At 41.4% G+C, this 23,662-nt stretch overlaps 1 protein-coding gene across 2 annotated transcripts in view; it reads right to left on the bottom strand.

Annotated features, from left to right (window-relative positions):
* LOC149312944 (GRB2-associated-binding protein 1) overlaps positions 1 to 17,557 on the bottom strand; it is a 99,946-nt gene extending 82,389 nt beyond the window's left edge. For both annotated transcript variants that reach the window (XM_089525742.1, XM_089525740.1), the window contains exon 1: positions 17,015 to 17,557. In XM_089525742.1, coding sequence (XP_089381868.1) covers positions 17,015 to 17,086 — 72 coding nt within the window. In that variant the 5' untranslated portion in view covers positions 17,087 to 17,557. The remainder of the gene's footprint in view (positions 1 to 17,014) is intronic.
* Between the last annotated feature and the right edge of the window lie 6,105 nt (positions 17,558 to 23,662).

The raw sequence follows: 23,662 nt of genomic DNA on the forward strand, positions 1-23,662 counted from the left end.
GTTCAAAAAAGTTTTGGTCTACTTATGGGAAGTTTATTTGATCAGGTTGTTTCATTTTACACCTCCACACTGTTTGGCGCGTTACAGAATGCCCCTTTGGGGTGGCCTGTAGGCGCGCCTTTCCCCGGTGTATCGGGGCCTCAGTGGCCAGAATGGCAGCCGCTAAGGCCCTGATCCGCCGCTTTCCGGGCTGCGGGGAAACGGCAAAAGGCCGCTTCCCCGCAACCTGGAAAGAGTTGTCCTTGGGGCTTGAAGCCCCAAGGACACCCCAACGGCAGCGGGGACTCCCAGAAAGGGGCCACTCAGCCCCTTTCTGATTTGCGTCGCTGGTGCAGCCTTCACACAGCTGCACCAGTGACACAAACCAGAAAGGAGCTCCGAAACGGAGCTCCTTTCTGGTTTGTGTCGCTGGTGCAGCCGTGTGACACCATCATGGCGGCGGCTGTGTGGAACAGCTGCTGCCATTTTGTGCGAGCGGAGCGCGTACTAGGGTTAGGGGGGTGCGGAAGCACCGCCCTTTCCTAACCCTAGTACGCGCTCTGCGCGTACTTTAATGGCGGTCTGTAACCTGCCTTAGTTTTGGATAAAAAGTTTGCTTAAACATGTTCAAATACAGGTATATCTCAGTTAATAAAGCTAACAAAAAAGCTCATTTTAACTAAGTCATTTTAGGCCTTCCTACCTCCTCTTTTTTTCTTTTTTTTTGACACATGGGAGGATGGTCAAGGGGGGCTGGTAAAATATAGTAGCCTGTCTGACATAAACAACACAGTCAAGGTTTTTCTGGGAAGAACAGGATTCTACTCTAGTCAGTGCTGCCACTTTGAGTCCCTTTTGGGAGAAAAGTGGAATATACATCAAATATATAAATTCTGTTGTTGCTTGTGTGCCTGCCTACAACAGACAAGGTAAACAGGAGCTGATCTTCTTTTTAATCCCTATCCTATCCATATTATTTCTGTCTCTGGTACCACATTTTCTGTTAACATGGTAATGTCAAGAACACATTCACTTTATTAACTAAGGTATACTTTACTTCCACAACAAGCTCCTCGCATGTGTTGCTACAAGATGTAGTTACTATAACCAAGTCTACTGGCTCCCCTTTTGAAAAATCAGCTATTTGTGCAGATTTCAGTTCACACAAGCAACTTAATGACTGAAAACTGAATGTTGACATTAAAGATGTGCCTTCTCTGAAAAATAAATGAAACACCAACAAGAACATACAAAATCCCAACAACTGCTGTGTTGAGTGCCACTTTGTTCAGCCTCAAGCATCCTGCAAGTGATTCATGGTACAAAACGTGAACAAAGGATGTAAGTATCATATACACATTTTAGAGAAGAGGGTAAAAAGCTGACCCACACATGAATCCTTCAAAAGCCAAGTCTTACTAACTGGAAACTGTATGTCTTTTTTTAAAGAATTCCACCTGCCATCAAGTGTGCCTGCTCTTTATAGTTTTCTCAAGCCAGTATTCATAGTACATTATAAGCAATATTACAAATTATTACTAATATACCAAAGCCCAATGTTCAGACACACTTTTAGAGGTCTACTGTGGAATTACAACTCCTTTTAGCAACACAGCCTGAAAATATGCAATATCACACAGAAGGAAAGCATTTTTCAAGTTGCCAAAATCAAGCTCTTCAGTCATCATGGAATAACCACCTTGCTTTTCCTTCTCCAGCTGAAATTAAACCTATACAATTTCATTCACTGTCTCACCCGTTATGTCTTTACGAACCAATATAAACATGCCTGAAAAACAGACACATAACTGTGGCTGACATGATGCTGGCAAAACGTCAGGAAGAAACTCTTCTAGAACATGGCCACATAGCCCGAAAAACCCACAAAAATATAGACACATAAATGCATTTTTCCATTCAAACAGATGCTTATATATAGAGTAAATAAGTAAAACAGAAATGAAATATCACATAAAATATTTCACTTGAACCTGTTAATTAGGGCCCAACAAAATTCAGCAGAAAGGTTTGCCTTCACTTTGGGAAAAAACACCTTGGAGCAAACAAAATAGTAAGCAGTCAATCCTGCTAAACCAAGCCTGGGGAACCTCTTTCAATCTTAGGGACAAATTCAATTTCAGAGAAATTCCAGTAGTGAGTAGGGCCAAAGGCAAAAGTTGAGATGAAAGATACCGGTATACAGGTTGAGCATCCCTTATACAAAATCCTTGTGTCCAGAGGTGTTTCAGATTTTGGAATATTTGCATATATATAATGAGATACCTTGGAGATGGAGCCATAAATTCATATATGTTATATACACCTTATGCACTTTTATGTACTTTTTTTAAAGTAAATTAATATAAACATTGAACCTTCTGGAGACCACTTGAAAGCTTTGTCTAAAATGTATCCAGGGATATTTTCTTTCTGTACGTCTGTCTGTCTGTCTTTCTTTCACTAGCCTCCACTTTTTTCCCATTCTTTTTATTTAAACTCAACACTCAGAGGCAACATCAAGTGGTGAGCTGACTTCATTAATGGTTATTACAAACTGGATTTACCATATTTTCTGGCGTATAAGACGACTGGGTGTATAAGACGACCCCCAACTTTTCCAGTTAAAATATAGAGTTTGGGATATACTCACCGTATAAGACTACCCCTCTTCCAATGCACACCAAATAAAAATTTTTAAAAAAATCAGATTTGATTTCAATATGGTAATTTTAATTCAAATGACTTGCAGGTACTTAGCAGGAAACCTTGTTGTATACAAAGCCTGCTTGGATTGGTCAGCTCTCCCTGCCTGCCCAGCCTTTCCTGTCTCCAATACTATCACAGCGGTAGCTGCTTTCATACAATCGTCACATACGGTGGGGATGTGGCCGCAGCCATTTTTGAGCTCCCCCACCATATGTGGCAACTGCAGATTCTCCAGTCCAGCTCAGAAGTTTCAGCGCCTGCCCTATAAGATGACACCTGGCGTATAAGACGACCCCCGACTTTTGAGAAGATTTTCCTGAGTTAAAAAGTAGTCTTATACGCCAGAAAATGCAGTAATTTTCACTTTCACCATAATGTTTTCAGTGGAATTAATTCACACTTCAGCTGCCACCACTGAATAAGGAGGAAGAATCAAGTAGCATCCATGTGGATGTGAGCTAGTCCCATATATCTACATATGCAAGAACAATCCACATGGAGACCAATATCAAACCTTCAACAATACAAACATCACTTAGTCCTCCTTAGTATAAAAACATACAGATGGAATACCATCTGCAATACCCATTGTCTCAACATGACAGGCAGTGCTTTAAAAAGCTGGTAACACACAACAGCCTCACTATTCCCACATTAAGGAATCTGCCCTCTTGGCAAACAAGAATCAGTTTCATGTAAATTAAAATGTCAAATCTACTGCAGCCTATTAAAATATTTACACTGGAGAACTGGTAGGGTGCTATAAGAAGAAAAACATGTTCTTGTCTCTAGATCCCCCCCCCCCACCTTTGTAATCTAAACATTTCTATCCCAAGGGCAAAGCTTTCTTCCAATAAAATGCATACAGCCAGAGGGAGGAAGGGATGGAGGCGTGCCTCTCAAATATCCGTGGTACAGTATAGTACAAGTAATCCTGCAGCAAAAGAACTGCCATCAAAAATTGTTCTTATGTTTCGAAAAGGGTAGAGATCAGATAACATAAATTCAGACGAACACAATTATTCAAAATAATCTGACCTAACCTCACAATGTACACCATCTCAGCTTATACGCATACTAGACTAGAACGATCACAGGCAGACAACACCCCATGACAATGAAGAGTCAAAAAAGTAAAACAGCAAATTTAAAGCTAGCATTGTGCCAGCCCATAATTATTTTCATATGATGAAGCAGGGAATCTTTTCACTTATAATCTGCCCAAGCATTGAGACACTAGCCAAAGGTCCTTTTCCAGGGCATCACTGCTTTAATAAGTATGATAGGTATGAGAGCTGCACAGTAAAAAAAAAAGTTAATAGGAAGAAAATGAACTCATTTGAGATGTAGTGCTGGAAAAGAGTGCTAAGGATACGGTGGACACCCAAGAAGACAAACAAATGGGTTCTAGAATAGATCAAGCCTGAACTCTCTCTGGAAGCCAAGATGGCTAAATTGAGGCTGTCATACTTTGAACACTTCATGAAGAAAAATGAATAACTAGAAAAGGCAATGACACTAGGAAAGGTGGAAGGTTGTAGAAAGAGATGAAGACTCCATGCCAGATGGTTAGACCCAATCAGAGAGACACCAGCCTGAGCCAGCAGGACCTGAGCAGAGAACTTGAGGACATAGGGTCTTGGGGATAATTCCTCCACAGGGTCACCATGAGTCAAGGTCCACTCAAAGGCAGTTAACATAAACAACCACCACAAAGATAGGGGCTTTTCAACAAGAGGAGACTTTGCATTTATTTAAGGAATACCAATCCCAGAAGGTTCTACATGGGGACTTCTTTGTTCAGATCAAGACCTTAATGCTTGCCCAAGCTTTCAGTCAACAGTGAATGTTTTTATTCACTGAAAGAAAATGAACATGCATTCATTGTCCATATTGTCTAGTGTTTTATTTCTCTTATTATTGACCCTGCCTTCATTCATCTGGTCTGCTGCTATATCCTTTCTTTACTCCAAGCAGTTCAATATATGGAATGTGGTGCTCTGGCCCCATTTTAGACTCACAATAATCCTGTGTGGCTGATAAATTAGAAAGAGAATGACCTATAGTCACTTATGGAGCTTCCAAGCTGAATAGGTTTTCCAAGTATTAGTCTTTACACTCTGATTACTGCACAAAATTTGTCTCTGCACAACCATATGCACTATTTAAATAGGGTATCACTTCTCAACAAGTACATTTGTCTACATAGCTGTTGGGACTCTATCAGTTTCTCTGTCACTACTTGACAGTCCCTTCTCAGGTAATCATATCTAATTGTTCCAGAATTATGTATATGTCATACTCCACCTTGCTTAAAAATCAATGTATGCATTCTTCCATATTCTTTCTAGAGATAATCACTCTGCTAACATGAATTACAGCTTTGACACTGTCAGGGTTACCTAATATTATGTTTGTAATTAACATCAATTCATTATTACTAATGAGCCCATGGAGCAGTGTATTCCACAGAAAAGTAAAGCATCATTCCCACCCATCCACCCAAAATGTTTTCTTCTACAACACGTTCCATGGAAACATTTCCACTCTAGCACTAACTGCCACATGGTAGGAGTAAAGAAGGAATGCCATCCAGACCAGACATTCTCACATCCCTACTTTAGTGACCTATTAAGCTTCTAGGCTCTCCTTTAGACTTAAGACTGATTAAGTGAAGTGCCAGGGAATATCAGATGGCTGTAAGCTATATTCAGAAAAAGGTAATGGCAAAACCATCTCTGAGTGTTTCTTACTTAAGAAAACCCTATGAAATTAATAAAATCAGTATAAGTCCACAGATAACATGAAGGCAAAAACTACAACTACTAAACTAAAGCTAAGATTAAAAGGAGCAAAGCCCATACACTGCTTTAGTGTCAAAAAAACAAAAAGCTAAAGGCTGATTTAACTAAGCAGCAGAATGAATTTTTGCCTGGGGACTTTTGAAAAGAAATTATTAAGATGAGCATAAGTCCACAGGTAGCATGAAGGCACAAACTACAACTACTAGACTAAAGCTAAGATTAAAAGGAGCAAAACCCATATACTGCTTTAGTGCAATAAATAAATAAATAAATAAAGGCTGAATTAGCTAAGCAGCAGAAGAATGAATTTTTGCCTGGGGACCTTTGGAAACTTCATAAGGGTCAGATGTTCCTTGGAACTCAAAGGTGACCTATAAATCCCCTTCTATTATCTTTTTGTTCACAAATATCTGAGGTTGGGCACAGCTGGCTGTGCTGAGTAGCCTTGGGATGCAAGTTAGCCACATACCACTCTTTCCCTACTTGGCTATAACAAAAAAGGGAAAGGGGAGGAACTGGCCACAGATACACAGACAAAAGTACATAGTATGTAAAAATAAGAGAAATTGGGCACGGAATCTGTGATATGAGAATGCTCACCATTTCAAGGTGAGATGTACTTCAATCTTAAGCTACATGCTGCCCTTTGGAAAGGGAGCAGCTGACAGTAGCCAAGATTTCATAGAAACCTAAGAAAGAAAGATACGGAAGGATAGCCTCACTGCTGTGAACTGAAAAACAAACTGTTACAACCTTAAACATATTTTAAACGGAGAGACAAAGAGAAAGCTAGAAGGCCAGCACAGGTATGGAAGTTATATTGTGCTTTGTACTTCTCTAGGGCAGAAGCGCTAGTATGTGCATAGAGCACAGAGCTCCATGCCTTTAGGGCTAAAGATAGGCAACCTGGGGAAGCTGCATAAAAGCAAAAGGTTATGCAGAGAAGACCTCTACAGACATGACTGAGAACTCCTGCACTGTTAAAGGCTTCTGTGTTACGAATGATGGTCCCAGCGCATGCTGATAAAAAGAAAAATGCTTAATGTGTTGGGTTATTAAATGATCACTTCTTACATGAGGGAAAGAGGTGTGCTTGGTCCCTCTAATGTGGAGAAAGGTAAACTGTTTTGGATTAGAACTTCCGTAAGCCCCAGCCAATATAATAAATATAAATTATAAATGAGGTCCAAAACATCCAGAAAGCATTACATTGCTCCCTAACTATACCTGTAGCATAGCATTTAATCATTAGGAGCCAACAATGGCAACATTGGCCATACAGACTATTTGCCTGCCTATCATGAAGGTGAAAAACTTTTATAGACCTGCAAGTTAACAGAGCTCATGGTTGCCAAATCTACTTTGTTCAAAAGACAGACATTTAGAATGTAAGAATCTAAGCCACTTTCAACTTATTTGAGGAACTGAATAAATAGACCTCATTATTCTTGTACACAAAACTCCTGTTTAATCTAATCTTTCTTTATTTCAGTAATGCAGTTTAGGCTAGGCAAGGAGTCATTTTGTTGCTGCTTTTGTTGAAACTGGAAATCAAATTCTTGCCCATTTACTACAAGTAATTTCAAGAGCCACCAGTACCTTCTGCTCACTCTAGTTTTGACTGTGTAAGAGAAGTGGGAGAAGGATTGTTTTACATACTTGAATTGAGAACATTGGGAAGTACAGCTCAGAGACATAACAGCAATGCTGGTTAGGAAGTTGAAGTGCTGGTCTTCAAGGGAGCATTTTTAGAAACACTACCTGTTCCACACAAGACCTGCTATGTAGACAGAACTGCAAGATAGCAAAGCACACCTTGCAGTTTTGGAAAGGGGGTTAATTTTGTCAAGGCAACATTTTGGATAAGCCACATCTTGTCCTGAACTGACTCAAACTAATGGTGCTTAACATTTAATATGTTATACTGCAGTTTTTAAATGATTTCTGGAGAAGAGCTGAGAGCCATCCAGTTTCAGCTATTTTTCCAGGACCATTGAGCAAAAAGATAGAATCAATAAACTAGACAACTAAAGAAGAATGAAAAATTCTCCACAGAATCAGTGGTAACAAATACTAGATACTCCCCGAAATGAAAGGAGACATATTCCTACTCAACAAAACTCAGGTAAGTAATAAAAAAGACCACTGCAAAAATTAAACGCACCTGCATTTATATTTACTTGGGAAATGTACATCAGATTGCAATGAGCAGACAAAATTTCTAGGCATCATAAAGGTCTGGGCTTTAGAACAATGGGCCATAGGGCTGCCTAGAGCGATAACAATCCCAGGCTTTATCCTAAACGGTGTCACAGTTCTGATGCAAAATGTGAGTGTTGCTGAACCATGTGGAACAAGGACCATGATGCTATCAAGTATTAGTATACATGTAACTGGAAAGCTGCCCTGAAACTGCCAACATAGTCATATTTAACTTCAAAATGGGGAATTTCTAAAAAATAAAAAACAGGGTATTAGTTTTAACAGAGAGAGTCAACAGGGCCAAATCCCACCAGGACTCAATGATACTATTTAAAAATAAGACTAGAAGTCTAGACAACATGCATATTTCCCAATAAGGAAAGTAGAGTCCAAAAGGATGGCAGTCCTGGGAGGGGGGTGATCTTGGACAGCACTAATCCTAACATAGGCTGCACCACACTGCAGAAATAATCCAGTATGAAATCACTTTAACTGCCAATGGCTCAATGCTATGGAATTCTGGGAACTGTAGTTTGTTATGGCACCAGAGGTCTCTGACAAAGAGATGTTTCACAGAACTACAATTTCCAGAATTCCATAGCATTGAGCCATTGGCAGTTAAAATGGTTTCAAACTGGATTATTTTTGTAGTGCGGATGCAACCAAAGACACTCAAAATTTAGCAAAAAAGAAAATCAATGATACAAAAAAGGCGTTCAAGGGCATCTTGTTATAAACATTAAAATCCCAATATAACTTATACAGCTAAATTAAAAGTAAAGATAGCTAAAGTGGGAAACCACCTAAAAAGGTAGTACACAAAATTGCTATCTCTTTTTGCTTTAAGCTGTTCACCAGTGATTATTTGTTTGGCCAGTCCATTTTGTGGTTGTTGCTGGCTTTTAAATACAAAGCAAAATAGAAATTACAGAAAACCCAGCCTCAGAAAAACAACAACACTCACATCTCACAGATCTAAAGTATTGTTCTGACAATATGAGGCATGAAAGTTGAAGAAAGGGAGTGCAAAAGTTCCTCCCACCATAAGTCTTCACAGTGATATACCATCCTCTTAAGTTTACATAACAGAAGATTGAGCAATGCACCTTTTCATTGCAGCAAGAGTGTATTATTCACATCAGCCATCCAGTGTGTTTCTTCAAACAGGAAAAATGGCAACACAACAGCTGAATCCCAAAGAGCCTAGTGAAGGAATCTGGAGAATTCTGAATTTGGAGATTTACATGGCATCTTGCTGCTGGTTTCCTTTGGCAAAATTTACTCAAGAGAAGCTGCAGCAACATGTCATATGAATTCTTCACACAGAAACTTCCTCAAACGTAGGACAGCCAGAGATGCTGAATCAGGTTAAATACAACCACAACAATACTTATCCTGTACTTAGCTCACTTCCCTCTGCAACTCTATGCCTTAAAGTAGGTCACTAAGGGCCAGAAAAACAATACTTATAAGCCAAGCAAAACAGAGATCCATACAACAAAGCTAAAGGAACAATTGAAAGGAAAATTATAAAAAGTCTGCATGAGATTTTGAGGCAGTAAAGTATGGCAAGTTTGATGTCAAGATCTGCTTCCCAGCATTTCCAAAGCCTGAAAAAGGTACTTCTTTGGACTGCTGCTCCAAGCATTCTCTGGCAAAACCAAGTACTGTAACTTTTCCAAATTCTGGTCAGCACCAAGATCACAAACCAGTATACAGCAAGCACTAGGAATATCTCTTGTTGTTGAATTTACCTTCACACTGCCTGCTCTGAACTCTTTCTGCCAACCATAAAGGGGAGATAAAGAACTCCAGAAAACTGGACATAATTGTTTTTGCCTCACAGTGAAGCAAGTAGCCAGATCTCTGCCGGAACCTATACTACCTTACTCCAGCAAAAATGATTCAGTAGAGGGATAAAAGGGGAAGGGGACTGTGTCGATAAAAAAAAATGTGTAACACTAGTAGCTTCTAGTTGCTGGTCCCAGCAAAGCCTTGATCCTTTTCTATAATAAGAAAACCACCCTCCTCATCCAACAGAATCCTTCTCTGGGGATAATTAGAAAATGGATAAAAAATAAAGCTATCATACTGGATCAGAATGACATAGTAGTTTGCATATTGGTATTGTACTCTGGATGACCAGGGTTCAAATTCCCACTCAGCTTTGAAACCCAGTGAGTGACCATGGGCAACAGCAATCCTCTGCTGAATAAATCTTGCCAAAAAAACCCTATGACAGCGTTGCCATAAATGAAGGTCGACCTGAAGGCACGCAACATCATTATATTGTATTTCCCTTTCAAAAATCTATTATACAACCAGAGTTGGAATGATGTGTACAGGTCTAAAAAAGATATAGCAAAGCTGGAAAAGAAGTTTAGAAAAGATAACCAAAAAGGCTGGAGGTATGGGTAGATGTGATGAATGTCAGCTCAAGGGGCTGGGATTAACTTTTAGATTATAAAACTATGACTAGGGTTCTTCATCTTATAAAACAGCTAAGCAAGGGAGGCATGAACAAGTTATATAAAACTATGGGAAGGAAATAAATAAGCAGAGACTTTTCTCCCAACCAGAGGTCACCTACCAAAGATGAACAGGATACATAAAAAGAAGTACACCTTCTGTACACCTTCACATGGTGCAGTTAAAACATTGGAAATAACTGCCACAAAAGGGGTTATGCCTGCCAACTTGGGCAGCTTCAAAAGGGAACTGGACAAAATGATGGAAGACTAGGTTCTCCATGGTTACCAGTGGGGATCGATGGGCATTTTTAGCACCTTAAGTGGGCTGCCTTTATGTATTGTTTGCTTGGTGGCATAAACAGAAAGATGCTGCTGCATTCAGGCCCTGCTGGTGGACTTTACATAGACTGGCCACAGAGCTAAGAGAATAAAGCAGCTAGAGCAGCACTTGGTCGAATACAGCGGGAGTCTTCTTCATTTCATATGTAGGTTTTATTAACTTCTCTCTTTCCCACACCCATCCCCATATAATCCACCAACGTTCTATTCCTTTCTGACAGAAGAATGCAGAACTAAGGAATAAAACCTTTACACATTATAATTAAAGTTGCCTAAGAAATCTAGTATTTGCACATTCAGACCAACTAGATCAGCACCTCCCAAGCTAATATATAGGCCAGAACATAATTGTTCACAAACTTTTGCATTTCCCCAGGTGTGCAGACTCAGTGTTGGCTCAAAACCCATATAAAAATACATTTTAAATGCATATTTTCAGAAACCATAACTTTAGGAAGGCATAGCTAAGCAGAAAATATATTAAATGCATATGTGAATACATATATAAATCCAAGTATGTGTGGATTTTTTTTAAATGGAAGACTATGAGGAAGCAAAGGTGAAACAAACATATGGGTAAGTACACGCAGAAATGACACAGGACAGAGAGAGGCCAATTAATTTCCTACTGTAATAATATTTAATTAATTCATGTATTTTTATACAGTACATACTTATATGAAAACACCAACAGACTTGCTAGTGGATGAGTGGAAAGCAACCCAAAAAGAGATAAATATTAAAATAATTCAGCAGTGGGGTTCAATGAAATGTCCCAAATGTTCCCTTCCTCCAATGGATGCAGTTCTCTCCACTGGAGCAAGAAAACCTTTAGATCAGGGGTAAGAAATAGCTTCCTATAACACTCCAGATGTTGTTTGGCTCCAGTTCCTAACATTATTCACTACCATCTACACTGAGAATTGGAGTTGAATTGTCATTTTGAAGGCCTCACATTTTCCACTCTTGCTTTCAAGACAACAGAATGCTTAAACCAACATGAACAGTTTGACACAGAGATGGCATTTCCTCAATGTTTCCACTGGCAATTAAGTGTCAAGCACACAGGTCTCCTCCAAACTGTTTGGTGTCAAGAATTATTATTTGGAAGTGCTATCCTAAATTGACAATCTGACACCTTGAATGCTTCTACAGGTCAGGCTGCAATCTTATTTGTCAATATTTCATGTTTAGTAATCGGTCAAGGCCATGTCACTGTCAATGCTTTCTAAGTAAACTGTTTCAAGGCCTTTTCTACCCATTCCAAGACACTACCTCGTACTGTACAAAAATGAGACATAACCTCAGAACCACTTCAGACTCTGCAAGGATTAATGCAAGAAAGAGACCTTACATCAAGAACAATAAATTGTTGGGGGCACTGCATTCCTTCCACTTCTAAGGCTAAACTATAAAGTAGATAGCAGCATAATTTAATTCTTTTCCCTACACCACTGCACGGATAACCCCCGGGCCCCATACACAAACCTATAAAAATATATAATATAGCAGTAAAGTCAAACAGACATAAATATCCTAAGCCTAAGAAAGGAGTGAAAGACAATGTTTTGATTAGTCAGAGATATCAACAGGCAGGGAAAGAGGCACTGATTAATCAATTATAAGAACAAAGTTTTGCGTCAATGATGGAGAATAAAACTAAACCCCAATTTTGTATTATTTATTGTTTAATTGATATTCCCCCTTTGCTCCAGCAAGGGGCTCAAAACATCTTACAATGAGATTTAAACAAGATGCAGCTAAAAACATGGTGGTACAAAAGTTACAAAAACAATTAAATTAGATATCTTGCAAAAATGCCGAGAATTTAAAGCAGTATAAAATAATTTAGCTGAAAAATATATTTATTATGCCCAACCAATATGATGCAAAAACTACCACACTTTTTGTTTTGGCATTGTTCAAAAACTGATTTTATCACAGTTCAGTCAAAAAGTTCAAAGACTGCCAAGTGTAGGGCAATACAATAGAATTTAAAATCCACAAAAGAGTGATATCTTTATTGGGCAATTGAAATGCACAAAATGCATCATGCACAGTTTCAAGGCTCCACTGGCTTCTTCACTAGGTTAAAACAAACTATTTCAAAAGCATACAGGAGAAGAAAAGTGCGGATGGTAGAGTCACAGGGCCACATTTTGTATCAGATGATGCATGTGTTGTAGTTCAGTTGTTTTGAAGGGATCTCAGTACAGGCAAAGGCCACTCCCCTTCTTGGCCATGTGGAGACCAGGGACAAAGGGCAATAAAAGACAGGTAACAAAATTTCAACTCCATTGGCAGCAGAAAAGTAACTTCTCTTGAGATCCATATTGTCTCTGTCTGTGTGAACATAACAGCCCCTTCCTTAGGCAGTGAAAACTGAATTTGATAAACAGTCCCTTTACTGTTTGTTATATCTGTAAAAACGTTTAGGTGCTGTATAGGTAAAACTTGTCAATTGTATAGGACAGTTGCTCATATAAAACTATGTGGATGTCAGTTATTCTGACACAAATGGACTGTTCCTCCAGATGTAAAACTGACTTGTCTCATCCAAGAAACAAAACACTGCCAAGCAATTGGTCAAGGCCAGCAAATGAGATCCTTCGGATAGGTCATAAAAGGAAATGGGAGCAGATGTAAACTGGTTGTTGTTGTTGCCTGTATTGTTTCTTTTAAGGATATTCTGGTTTGGATAACTTTTTTAAAAGACAGAAACTGAGACCAGAAACTGATATGTAGTTCCATGAGGTATTTTGCCTGAAGGCATCAGAGAACAGGTCCACCCTGAATTTGGATGGGACCAAGATCACCACAGGACACTGAATTACTTACACCCCAAAGCAACAACATATAATCTCTACAGAAACAATACATATTATACAAATGGCTGTAATATATGGTACCCTGAGATGTTCATATGTAGCCCAGGATATACATTCAAATAAATAAATATATTATTGTTGTTGTTGTTGTTGACCCACTTTTCTCCCAAAACTGGGATTCAAAGCAGCTTACAATCTAAAAACACAGTGCCATTAAAAACCTACAAAAGTGACAATTAAATGAATCAACAATGTCAGACTGATTGTATGAATCAAAAGCGCCAGACTACATTTATCTTCCTACCATTGCACAATTCCAATACTGTGGATTGATGGATTTTAGAAGGAATATTAAGGAAATAAGAGACAGGATGGTATAGTGTTTTGAGCACTGGACTATGACTCTGGAGTTCAATTCCCTGCTTAAAAAAACACACTGGAATGTGTTGGGTAACTCACTCTCTCAGCCTCAGAAGATAGCAATGGTAAATCCTCTCTGAAGAAACTTGCCAAGAAAACCACATGGGTCACCATAAGGCACAAAACAACAATTAAGGAAAGAATCTGCATTGTTCCTCCTAAACCACCTGATTTACAAAGAAGTGAAGTCAGAGCTGGGCTGACAGCACTTCTGGATCTCCTGAAAAAAAATCTGGGTGGTCAGTAATGGACTGGCAAGGATTTATGATGTTTAACAATATCTACAACAAAAATACCCCTTTATGCAAACACATGCTGGGGAGGGGGTGACTGTAACCAGGAGTAAATTTTTGTGCAGGCGGCTTGTGAGCTCTATATAAGAAGGTTATTTTTTAAAGGTTCTCTTGTGTGCATCTCTTGCATTTGGCCCCTTTTTCCAGTAAAAGAAAAGAAACTAAGGCCTGTTACAGACTGCCAAAATAAAGCTGCTTCGGGTCTCTTTGGAGGTATGCTGTTTCAATGGTGCATGCATACTAAGAGCCCAGAAGCTGGGCCAAACCTGTGCTCTAGTCCTTAGGACTGGACCATGGCTTTGGTGCAGCTTCTGGACTCTTAGTACACATGCATCATTTAAACAGCATACCTCCAAAGTGACCCGAAGCAGCTTTATTTTGGCCTGTCTGTATGGGGCCTAAGTTTTGCCCACTCCTGTAAGAAAGACGCAGCCTGTGGTGTTGCAGTTTAATTGTTTGACTATGGTCCCAAACACACTGTGGATGTAATCCAGTTTGAGGCCGCTTTAACTGCCCTGGCTCAATGCTAGGGAATTCTGGGAACTGTAGTTTTGTGAAACATTTAGCCTTCTCTGTCAGAGAGCTCTAGTGCCACAGTAAACTACAATTCCCAGGATTCCCTAGCACTGAGCCAGGGCAGTTAGTGGTCTCAAACTATATTATTTCTGCAGTGTGTTTTGACCCTATGAAAACCAGGATTCAATTCCCTACTCAAGCATAAAAAACTATTGGGTAGCCTTGGGCAAGTCACACTCTCTCAGCCTCAGAGGATGGCAATGGTAAACCCCCTTTGAAGAAACATGCCCAGAAAACCCTATGATAAGTTCGCCTTAGGGTTGCCATAAGTCAAACGTAACTTGATGGCAGACAACAACAACCTTGGCAGCCCAAATCACTTCATTTCTAGCATGCAGTCCACTCTCCTTAAACATGTGGACTTTGTGAAAGTAGCTAATTCTGCTGCATGTTTCAATCAGAGATATTTCAGTTCCATGTGCACAACATACTGAGAAGTCATGACTCATACTATGCACAGGTACAATTCACTGGCAAGTCACAACATTCAACAGTCCCCTTGTACACATGTAGATTTAACAGAAAAGGTGATAGCTATGCATACACAGTTTTGCATGCTGATTTCTACACAACAGTTCTTCCCATGGAGGAAAAAACACATACCTACAACTGCATCCACACAGCAGAAACAACCCACTTTGACATCACTTTAACTGCTATGGCTCAATGCTATGGGAACCTGGAATTTGCCGTTTGGTGTGGCACCAGAGCGCTCCGACAGAGAATGCTAAATGTCTCACAAAACTAATACTCAGAAGTCCACAGCATTCAGCCAGGGGAGCAGTTAGCAGCTGTATCAAACTGGGTTATTTTCCGGAGTGCGGACACAGCCTATACAAGACTTCTTAGGTCTCTCTCTTCTGGGCGGCACAAATTCCTTAGGGATTGCATGTACAGTTTAAACTCTGGGCTGTTTTAAGAATCAGACTGTTGGCAGATTCCAATGGCGACTCCCAACTTAAAAAAAGACCAAAAAGAAAAGAAGAAAGAGTTGGAGAATCAAAATTAAAGCAAGCCCTCTGCAACTCAACCATTACAGAGACATTTCAGAGTCCTCTCAGTCCGGTCTTCAGCAACTTTGGCTGCTTTGGCCCTGCAGAATAATCCATTTTTGACACCACTTGAACTGTCATGAGTCCGTGCTATGGAATTCTGGGAAGTGTAGTTTGTTGTGGCCCCAGGGGCCACAACAAACTACACTTCCCAGAATTCCATAGCACGGACCCATGACAGTTCAAGTGGTGTCAAAATGGATTATTTCTGCAAGGAAGATGCAGCTTTTGAGACATGTTTTCATTTTTACAAACAAAACAAACGAGGGGAAAAAAACAACAACAGACTATCTCTAGGAGAAGCTAATGGAAAACTTCAGGGCTGCTGCCACCACCCCGCCTTTCCTCTGTGAAATAAGGGCAATAAGGAGAGAAGAAGCTGGGTCTGTCCAGGGCCTTTCCTGCGCACTTGGCCCTTCTGCAAAGTCCTCCAGCTCCACAACTCCTTCTGCAAAAGCCTCCCCCCCACACACACACACACAACTAGGTGTGGAAAAGAGGCTCCAAGGGGTCCAAGTGACCCAGCAAAAGGGGGCGGGGAGCAAGAGAAGAGACTGAGAAAGTACTGAAGGGAGGAAAAACACACACACACATCAATCCAATAACAGCAGAAATCCAGCTGATTTGGTAGATATTTGGTAGATATATTGGACAATATACATATTGTGCACACAACTTTGAGAAAGTATTGAGGGGAGAAAACAAACATACACAACACTGAGAAGGAAACGATGGGAATAAACACATACACACCCAAGACAGAGGTATGAGGGGAGCAAAGCACACACATGAGACTGAGAAAGGAATGAAGGGAGGAAAACACATACACAAAGTTGAGAAAGGAACAAGGGGAGAGAGAAAAAACAACACACACAAGACAGAGAGAGGAATGAGGGAAGAAAACAGACACACAAGAGAATGAGGGGAGAAAAACACACCCACAAGAACGAGAGAGGAATGAGAGGAGCAAAGCAGAGACACATAAGTTTGAGAAGGGAAGGGGGGTTTGGGGAGAAAAACACAAACAGGACTGGGAGAGGAATGAGGGGAGGAACACACACACAAGACTGAGAAAGGAAACAAAAAGAGAGAGAGAGAGAGATCCCTAGGAAGGAGGGAAGGAAGGGAAGGGACTGAGGAAGGAAGGAGAGAGGGAGGGAGGGGAGAGAAGGAAGGAAGGAAGGAAGGAAGGAAGGAAGGAAAGGAAAGGAAAGGAAAGGAAAGGAAAGGAAAGGAAAGGAGGGAAGGAAGGAAGGAAGCCCCCTGCAAAACCAAACTGGGAGGAACCGAGGGGGACCAGACGCCCCTTTCCCCCAAGGGCTCGGGGCCCCCGGCGAGACTTACGTAGCGCTTCAACTTCTTCTCCGGCGGCGACTTTCGGAGCCATCCCGAGCAGACCACCTCTCCGCCGCTCATGGCTGCGTCCGCACCGGGAGCCTCCAGCAGCAGCCTCTGGACGGAGGAGGAGGAGGAGGAGGAGGAGGGCTGGTGGCTGGGCAGCTGGGCCCAGGATCAGGAGGAGGACCCACCACCAACCCCCCTCCAAAGAAAACCCGCCTCTCCCGCGGTTCCAATGGGAGAAAGGAAAGGAGGAGGAGACGGCCGGGAAAGAGAGACGGGGAAGGGGAAGGAAGGGGGGATGCCTGTGTGTAAGTGGAGAGATATAGAGATAGATAATCTGTGTGTGTGGTTGTGTGCCTTCCAGGCAAGCAAGAGGAGAGGAAGGAGCAGCCTCTGCCCAGTTTCCTCGGAGGAGGAGGAGGAGAAGGGGCTCCGCCCGGCCGCCACAACTTTCAGCTACTCCAAGCCAGCTGCTGCCAGAGGCAGGGAAAGCCCAGGGTCGGGAGAGCTGCTCCGCCTTGCGAGGCTGGAGCCTGGCCTTCTCCTCCTCCTCCTCCTCCTTTTCTTTTTCCTCCCTTCAAGCTTGGAGGAAGGGAGGAAGGGAAGGGGCCAAGCGGCTCTCCGGGGCCAGCCTCCTCCTCCTCCTCCTCCTCCTCGGTGGCATTGCAGCGCCTTTCCCTTCTTCTTGGAGGCCGACTTGGACTTCAGGCTCGCCTTCTTGCCAGCCCTGCCCTTGGTTTGGGAAGGAGGGGGAAACAAGGAGGAGGCCCCAGGAGTCGGTGGCTCTCTTTCCCAGAGTGACTGACCAGAGGTCCCCAGCGCCAGGAGGAGAAGGCACCGCAAAATGGAGGAGCTTCAAGGGGAAATAGAAAAGGAATGCAGGCCATGGCCAAAGAATAGCTAAACCTAAGTACAAACTGCTCCTCTTGTGGCGGGGAGATTGAAACCGGAGTTTTCCTAGGCTCAGGGGTTGGGAAATGAAGTACTGAACTACCTTGAGGAGCAAAGGTCCTTTGATTCAGGCCATGGTTTCTTGGCTCGAAATGCTATCAAAACTTGGTTCGCTTTGAATTTCGGGCCCCCAGAATTTGGGGTATGAATTTCCTCTGGGAACGATGCTGCAGCCACAGAAACTATGTTTCCTTTTCAGTCCTGACTCCTGGACTGATGATTTCTGGGTGAAATTCTGGGTTTAAAACACACCGCAAAAATATTCCGCTTTGAGACCGCTTTAACTGCCCTGGCTCAGTGCTAAGGGAAGCCTGGGAACTGTAGTTTTGTGAGGCATTTGGCCCATTCTGGGGCCACAACAAACTCTAATTCCCAGGATTCCCTAGCCCTGAGCCAGGACAGTGAAAGTGGTCTCAAACTGGATTGTTTCTACAGTGTGTTTTTGGGACCTAGCTGAAAGAAAGATGGTTGAAATGGAGGCCATGTCCTGGAGAAGTAGGAAAAGTGGTCACCCTGGTCATGCTCCAAGTGGAGGGCCTTCTGGAAAGAAAAAGGTGAAAAGGAGGACGTGTCCTGGAAAAGGAGGGCCTCTGGTCACCCTGGCCATGGGTGGAGGGCCTTCTGGAATTCCTCCTGGGCAAAAAAAGGCTTGAAATGGAGGACATGTCCTGGAAAAGGAGGACATTGGGTCACCCTGTTGCTGGGTCCCCTTTCCAGCCTGCTCTCCCTCAAACCCTGTCAGCCAGCCTCTGCACAGGCCAGTGAGCCTCTCTTTCTTTCTTTCTTTCTTTCTTTCTTTCTTTCTCCTCCTCTTCCCACCTTTAAACCCTCCTCTTTCCCTAGTTCTTCTCCCCCTATCTTGGCCTCTGGCATTTTTGGAGAGAAGGAAAGCAGAAGGGTTTTCCCAACTCCTGGCCTCACCAAGGAGGGAAGAAGGCACTCAGGAGAACTAGAGGCCTTCTCCAAAGTGGCCCCTGCCTTCACTCTGGGAAAGAAAGCCAAGAGCACTGACTTTTTGTAATCCTTTGGAAACGTCCACAGAACACTTGAATATCAACATCTGCCAGACATTGGCCACAGAATTGCTCTGGAGGGGCCTCAGAGCCCAGGGGACTGTTCTCTCTAGGGATCTCTAAGTCCTTCGGTGCATCTTTTGGTTAAAGTTGACCACAGAGTTGTGCTGGAGGACTTAGATATTCCTAGAGAGAACATACTAATAAAATCCATGAATAATCAAAGCCGTAAAAGTCAAAAGCCGCAGACATGGAGGAACAAGCGAACTGGGAAAAGTTCAGAGCACTGAGATCCAAAACACACTGAAGAGAGAATCTGGTTTGAGATGCTAGGGAATTCTGGGAACTGTAGTTTTGGCAGACATTTAGCCTTCTCTGTCAGAGAGCTCTAGTGCCACAATAAACTACAATTTTCTCAGGATTCCTTAGCACTGAGACAGAGCAGTTAAAGCAGTCTCAAACTGGATTATTTCTGCAGTGTGTTTTGGACCTGAGTATATTTATTTATTTATTGGGAAAAGTCCATAGCACTCAATTTTTTTTATTTATTAAAGTCCACAGCACTGTGTATTTTTTTATTTATTGGGCAAAGCCCATTGTAAGCCGCCCCAACTGCATTTTGTAGAGAGGCCAGTTATAAATAAATTTTATTATTATTATTATTATTATATTATCATAGTACTGAGTATTTTTATTTACTGGGAAAATTCCATAGCACTGAATATTTTTTATTTACAGAGAAAAGTTAATAGCACTGAGTATTTTCTCATTTAGAGGGAAAAGTCCATAGCACTGAATATTTTTTTTAATTTGGAAAAGTCAATAGCATTTGATTATTCTGTTTTATTAATTGGGAAAAGTCAATAGCACTGCATATTTTTATTTACTGAGGCACAGGCTGTGTGTACAATCTTGCCAAGAGCACTCCCAGGTTTCCTGGAGAGCTCGCGAGAGTGAGTTTTTCAATCTGAAAAAAAGAAGGAGCCCAAACAGCTGGCAATTTCAGGAAGTAAAGTTTCTTTCGCATTCTTTTCTTGACTTGGGCGTATGCAGTTAATGTTCATAACTGTTTGTGTGCCTTCAAGTCGGCTGTCGGCTCAGCCCATGGATTTCATAGGGTTTTCTCAGGCAAGGAATACTTGGAGGTGGTTTTGTTAGGCTGCACACATACCACAGAAACGATCCAGGTTGATATCACTTTAACTACCTTAGTTCAGTCCTATGGCATTCTTGGATATGTAGTTTCATGAGACATTAAGCCACCTCTGTCAGAGAGCTCTGGGGTCACAACCAAGTTTCTTTGTAGAATTCCAGAATTCCATAGCATTGGGCTATGGCAGTTACAGTGGTGTCAAACTGGATTATTTGTGCAGTGCGGATGTAGCCTAACAAAACTAAATGTAGCCTAACAGTCTATGAATTCAGAATGTTTGTAACAATTCCTCGTGTAAAAAATATTCACTGATAGTTTCCATAGTCCAGTTGCATTATATACACTGATCCCATATTTTCCTCATCTCCCAGGAGAAATTGTTGGGAGAGATACTTTTCTTGTTTTAAGAAAGAAATGAGTCAGTATCAAAGCTGAGCAAGTTACTTTTGAGTAATTAGTTGCAGTTATACAGCGATACAGACGTCCCTAACAGTTTTTAAATAACATGATAACATATTAATATTTAAAACTGTAACTGTAACATTTTGCAAAAGTAATTAAAATATTTCATTTATTTTTTTAAAAAATTGCTGGTCTGTGGCACAAAAATACGCTCTTTTCTCCACTTCATCAGTTCTCACAACTGAGCAAAAGAGAACCATCCTTGAACCCTGAGCTTTCCTCTCCTTTGGTGAAGTTACACACAGCTGGTATCTATACCAGTTAGGTTAATCACAAAATGAGTGACGTTTTCCATCATTAAGTTGCAGTCATAAGGAAATATGCTTCTGTTGTGTGTGTGTGGGGGGGGGTGTCATTGGAAGTAACTAACTATTTGTAACTAATTACTTCCAAGCTCTGTGTTTATGTCCATCATTTTATGAGCCTTAAAATGAAGATATAAAACAATTTCCCAGCAAACCAAGTGCCAATAATAATCCACTCCTCTGTGCAAGGTTTGATACATCACAAGTCAACAGATACTCATGGAAGGCTCCTTTGAAAGGCACAAGCTAGAGCAACCACTTTAAGAATATAGTCAAGGCATTATGAGTTACACTCCCTATATTGGCTAAGTGGTATATTCTCATGCGTAATCACTAGGAGAAGGTCTCTACCACTGCAGAAGAACTGGTTAGTGAGTCAGATGTGGTGGGAGCCGACGCTTCCATAAGCTGTAGCAAGCTGAAACTGGGCGACTCAGTGGTTGAAGAGAAACAGGTGGCTTTCTTCTTGTTTTCTTGGTGTCAAGAATCCAAAACTGGGAGGGAGGATATCTTGAGGATGGACCTTGCAGGAGGGTCACCCAGATTCTCCCTCCATGTCTTTTCACTGCTTAAAGCAGGGGTGGGAAACCTTTGCCTTTTCAGATTTCTTGATGTCCCAGAAGCTCCAGTTAGCAGACCCAATGTTGAGGGATTATGGGAGATGGAAGTTCAAAACAGCTCAGGGTGACTGGATGTCTTAACCACAAAGGAGGACAAAATGCAGGGCTTTCCATAAAAATGTAGGACACGACCACATAAAAGCTAAAAACAGTCATGGAAATATAAATTCATGCTTCTTAGTCATGCTCAAGATGGGGACATTTTGGAATTCTTCCTGGACAGAAGGTTGAAATGTAGCACATGTTTTGCAAAATAACTGGAGGTCAAAAGGTTCTTCACTCTATGTGAATTTAAGATTATTAGCTGAGAGAACAGACAATGCACAAACACCAGGAAAGCATCCCAATGAAATCAGAGCAATAGGTTACCAGAACTTAGCAAAGTTACTTATTTGGACTAGCTGCTCCCAGAATCCAGGAGATTCTGACTCACACACCCCACTCCCCTTAGAGAGCAATTTTATGGGGAGAAATGTACATATTTTGTAAAATAATAATAATAATAGCCCTGAGGGGCCCAGGGAGGTGCCAAAAGTGGTGAAAATGCCATCCGCAATCCAGAATTCACAAAAAGGCCCAGGCTGCACTGTTTTATAGTCCTGTTTGTGGACCAGTCCTATTGTTATGCAGAGTGAGGCAACTGTTTTGGGTGTAGATGACAGGGCTGGGCATTAGTGGCAATTCCTTGGCTGTGCCTTCTCACTCCCCCACCACTTCCCATGGTTGGAAGGCATATGTGATACACTTGGTCCAATAGATGAGTTGGCTGCCCTCAGGCATGGTAGAAAATGCTACCTATCAGCAATATTGAAATAAAATTCAATTTGGGGTCCAGTCAGCTTTTTTGTATGTGATGTGGCAGACGTACCTCGGGCAGTCAAATGTCTTAACCCGGCCCCGTCAGAGAACTAAATTATTCTTTGAAATAACATGATTATTTGTATGTGTGAGTATGAAGTTCCAGTAATTATTCCACTAAATAATTCAACTTTTTTTCACCTTTGAAAATTCAAAGTCACTTTTCATCTTTGAAAATTCGAACTCACTGTGAGAACTGCATAAACCAAAGAGAGGAAAAAAAAGGAAAATATTTCATGTACTATTAGTTACCTCTCCCATAACTATGCTGTTGATGGAAAAAAGGAAACAGGCCAATCCCCCAAATTCTAGTGTTGCAGCTTCATGGACCACCTGCAGTTATACCACAAACCACAGTTAGGAACCTCTGTACTGAGGCAAAGCAGAATATTCACGAGACTCATGTGAGTCAAACATTTACTAATTTCAACCATCAGCAAATACCTGAAGTCTGCTTGCTCCAATGTAATGTTAATATTAATATCTACTGTTTTTCTTTCCTTTCAAGTTTAAAATTGTACATTCAAATGTGCACTCTTTGCTACTTTTGGAGTGCTGTATAGGCAGAACCTCAGATTTTGGACACAATCTGAGAGTTCAGCCACACACGAGAACAGTTGAACATTTCCAGGTGTCTTGGATCCTTTGGGGGCTATAAAGACATATAAAACATTCTTGCAATGCAATTCTTTTTTTTCTTTTTTTTAGTAAACTTCATTTGAGGCTGATTTGAAGGCAAAACAAATATCACTGTACTATTTATTTGTCCCCCCCCCAAAAAACAATAACAACAGCTCTATTCGTTAATTAATTTTAATTAACAGATAACATAAAAGTTGAAAAAACATCAAGAACAATTGTTTCAGTTGCTCAGATACTACTGAACATGATGGGATTTTGTGCCTATCCAGACTGAACACTTGTAACTCATTGATGCCACTTTAGCTGCCATGGCACCATCCTATGGAATCCTGGGATTTGTAGTTTGGGGAGATAGAATTCTCTGCTGTAGATCAGGTGAATGCAATAGCGTTCTCCAAGCAGAGTTTGGAGAGTCTGGAGAGAGAGAGAGAGAGAGTGTGGGTGTGTGTGCGTGCGCGCATGCACATGTCAGAGAGAGAGTATCTTTTTGGCTTCAGACTTGGCTATGGGACAGAGACAGCTTTGGTCGCCTTGGTGGATGACTTACACGGAGAACTGGACAGCTGGAGTGTGTCCCTGTTAGTCTTGCTGGATCTCTCAGCAGCATTCAATACCATCAACCATGATATCCTTCTGGGCCACCTTTG

This window comes from Sceloporus occidentalis, unplaced genomic scaffold (genome assembly GCF_023333645.1).
Source record: "Sceloporus occidentalis isolate IW3139 unplaced genomic scaffold, rSceOcc1.0.p SCAF_5, whole genome shotgun sequence".
Classification (NCBI taxonomy): domain Eukaryota; kingdom Metazoa; phylum Chordata; class Lepidosauria; order Squamata; family Phrynosomatidae; genus Sceloporus; species Sceloporus occidentalis.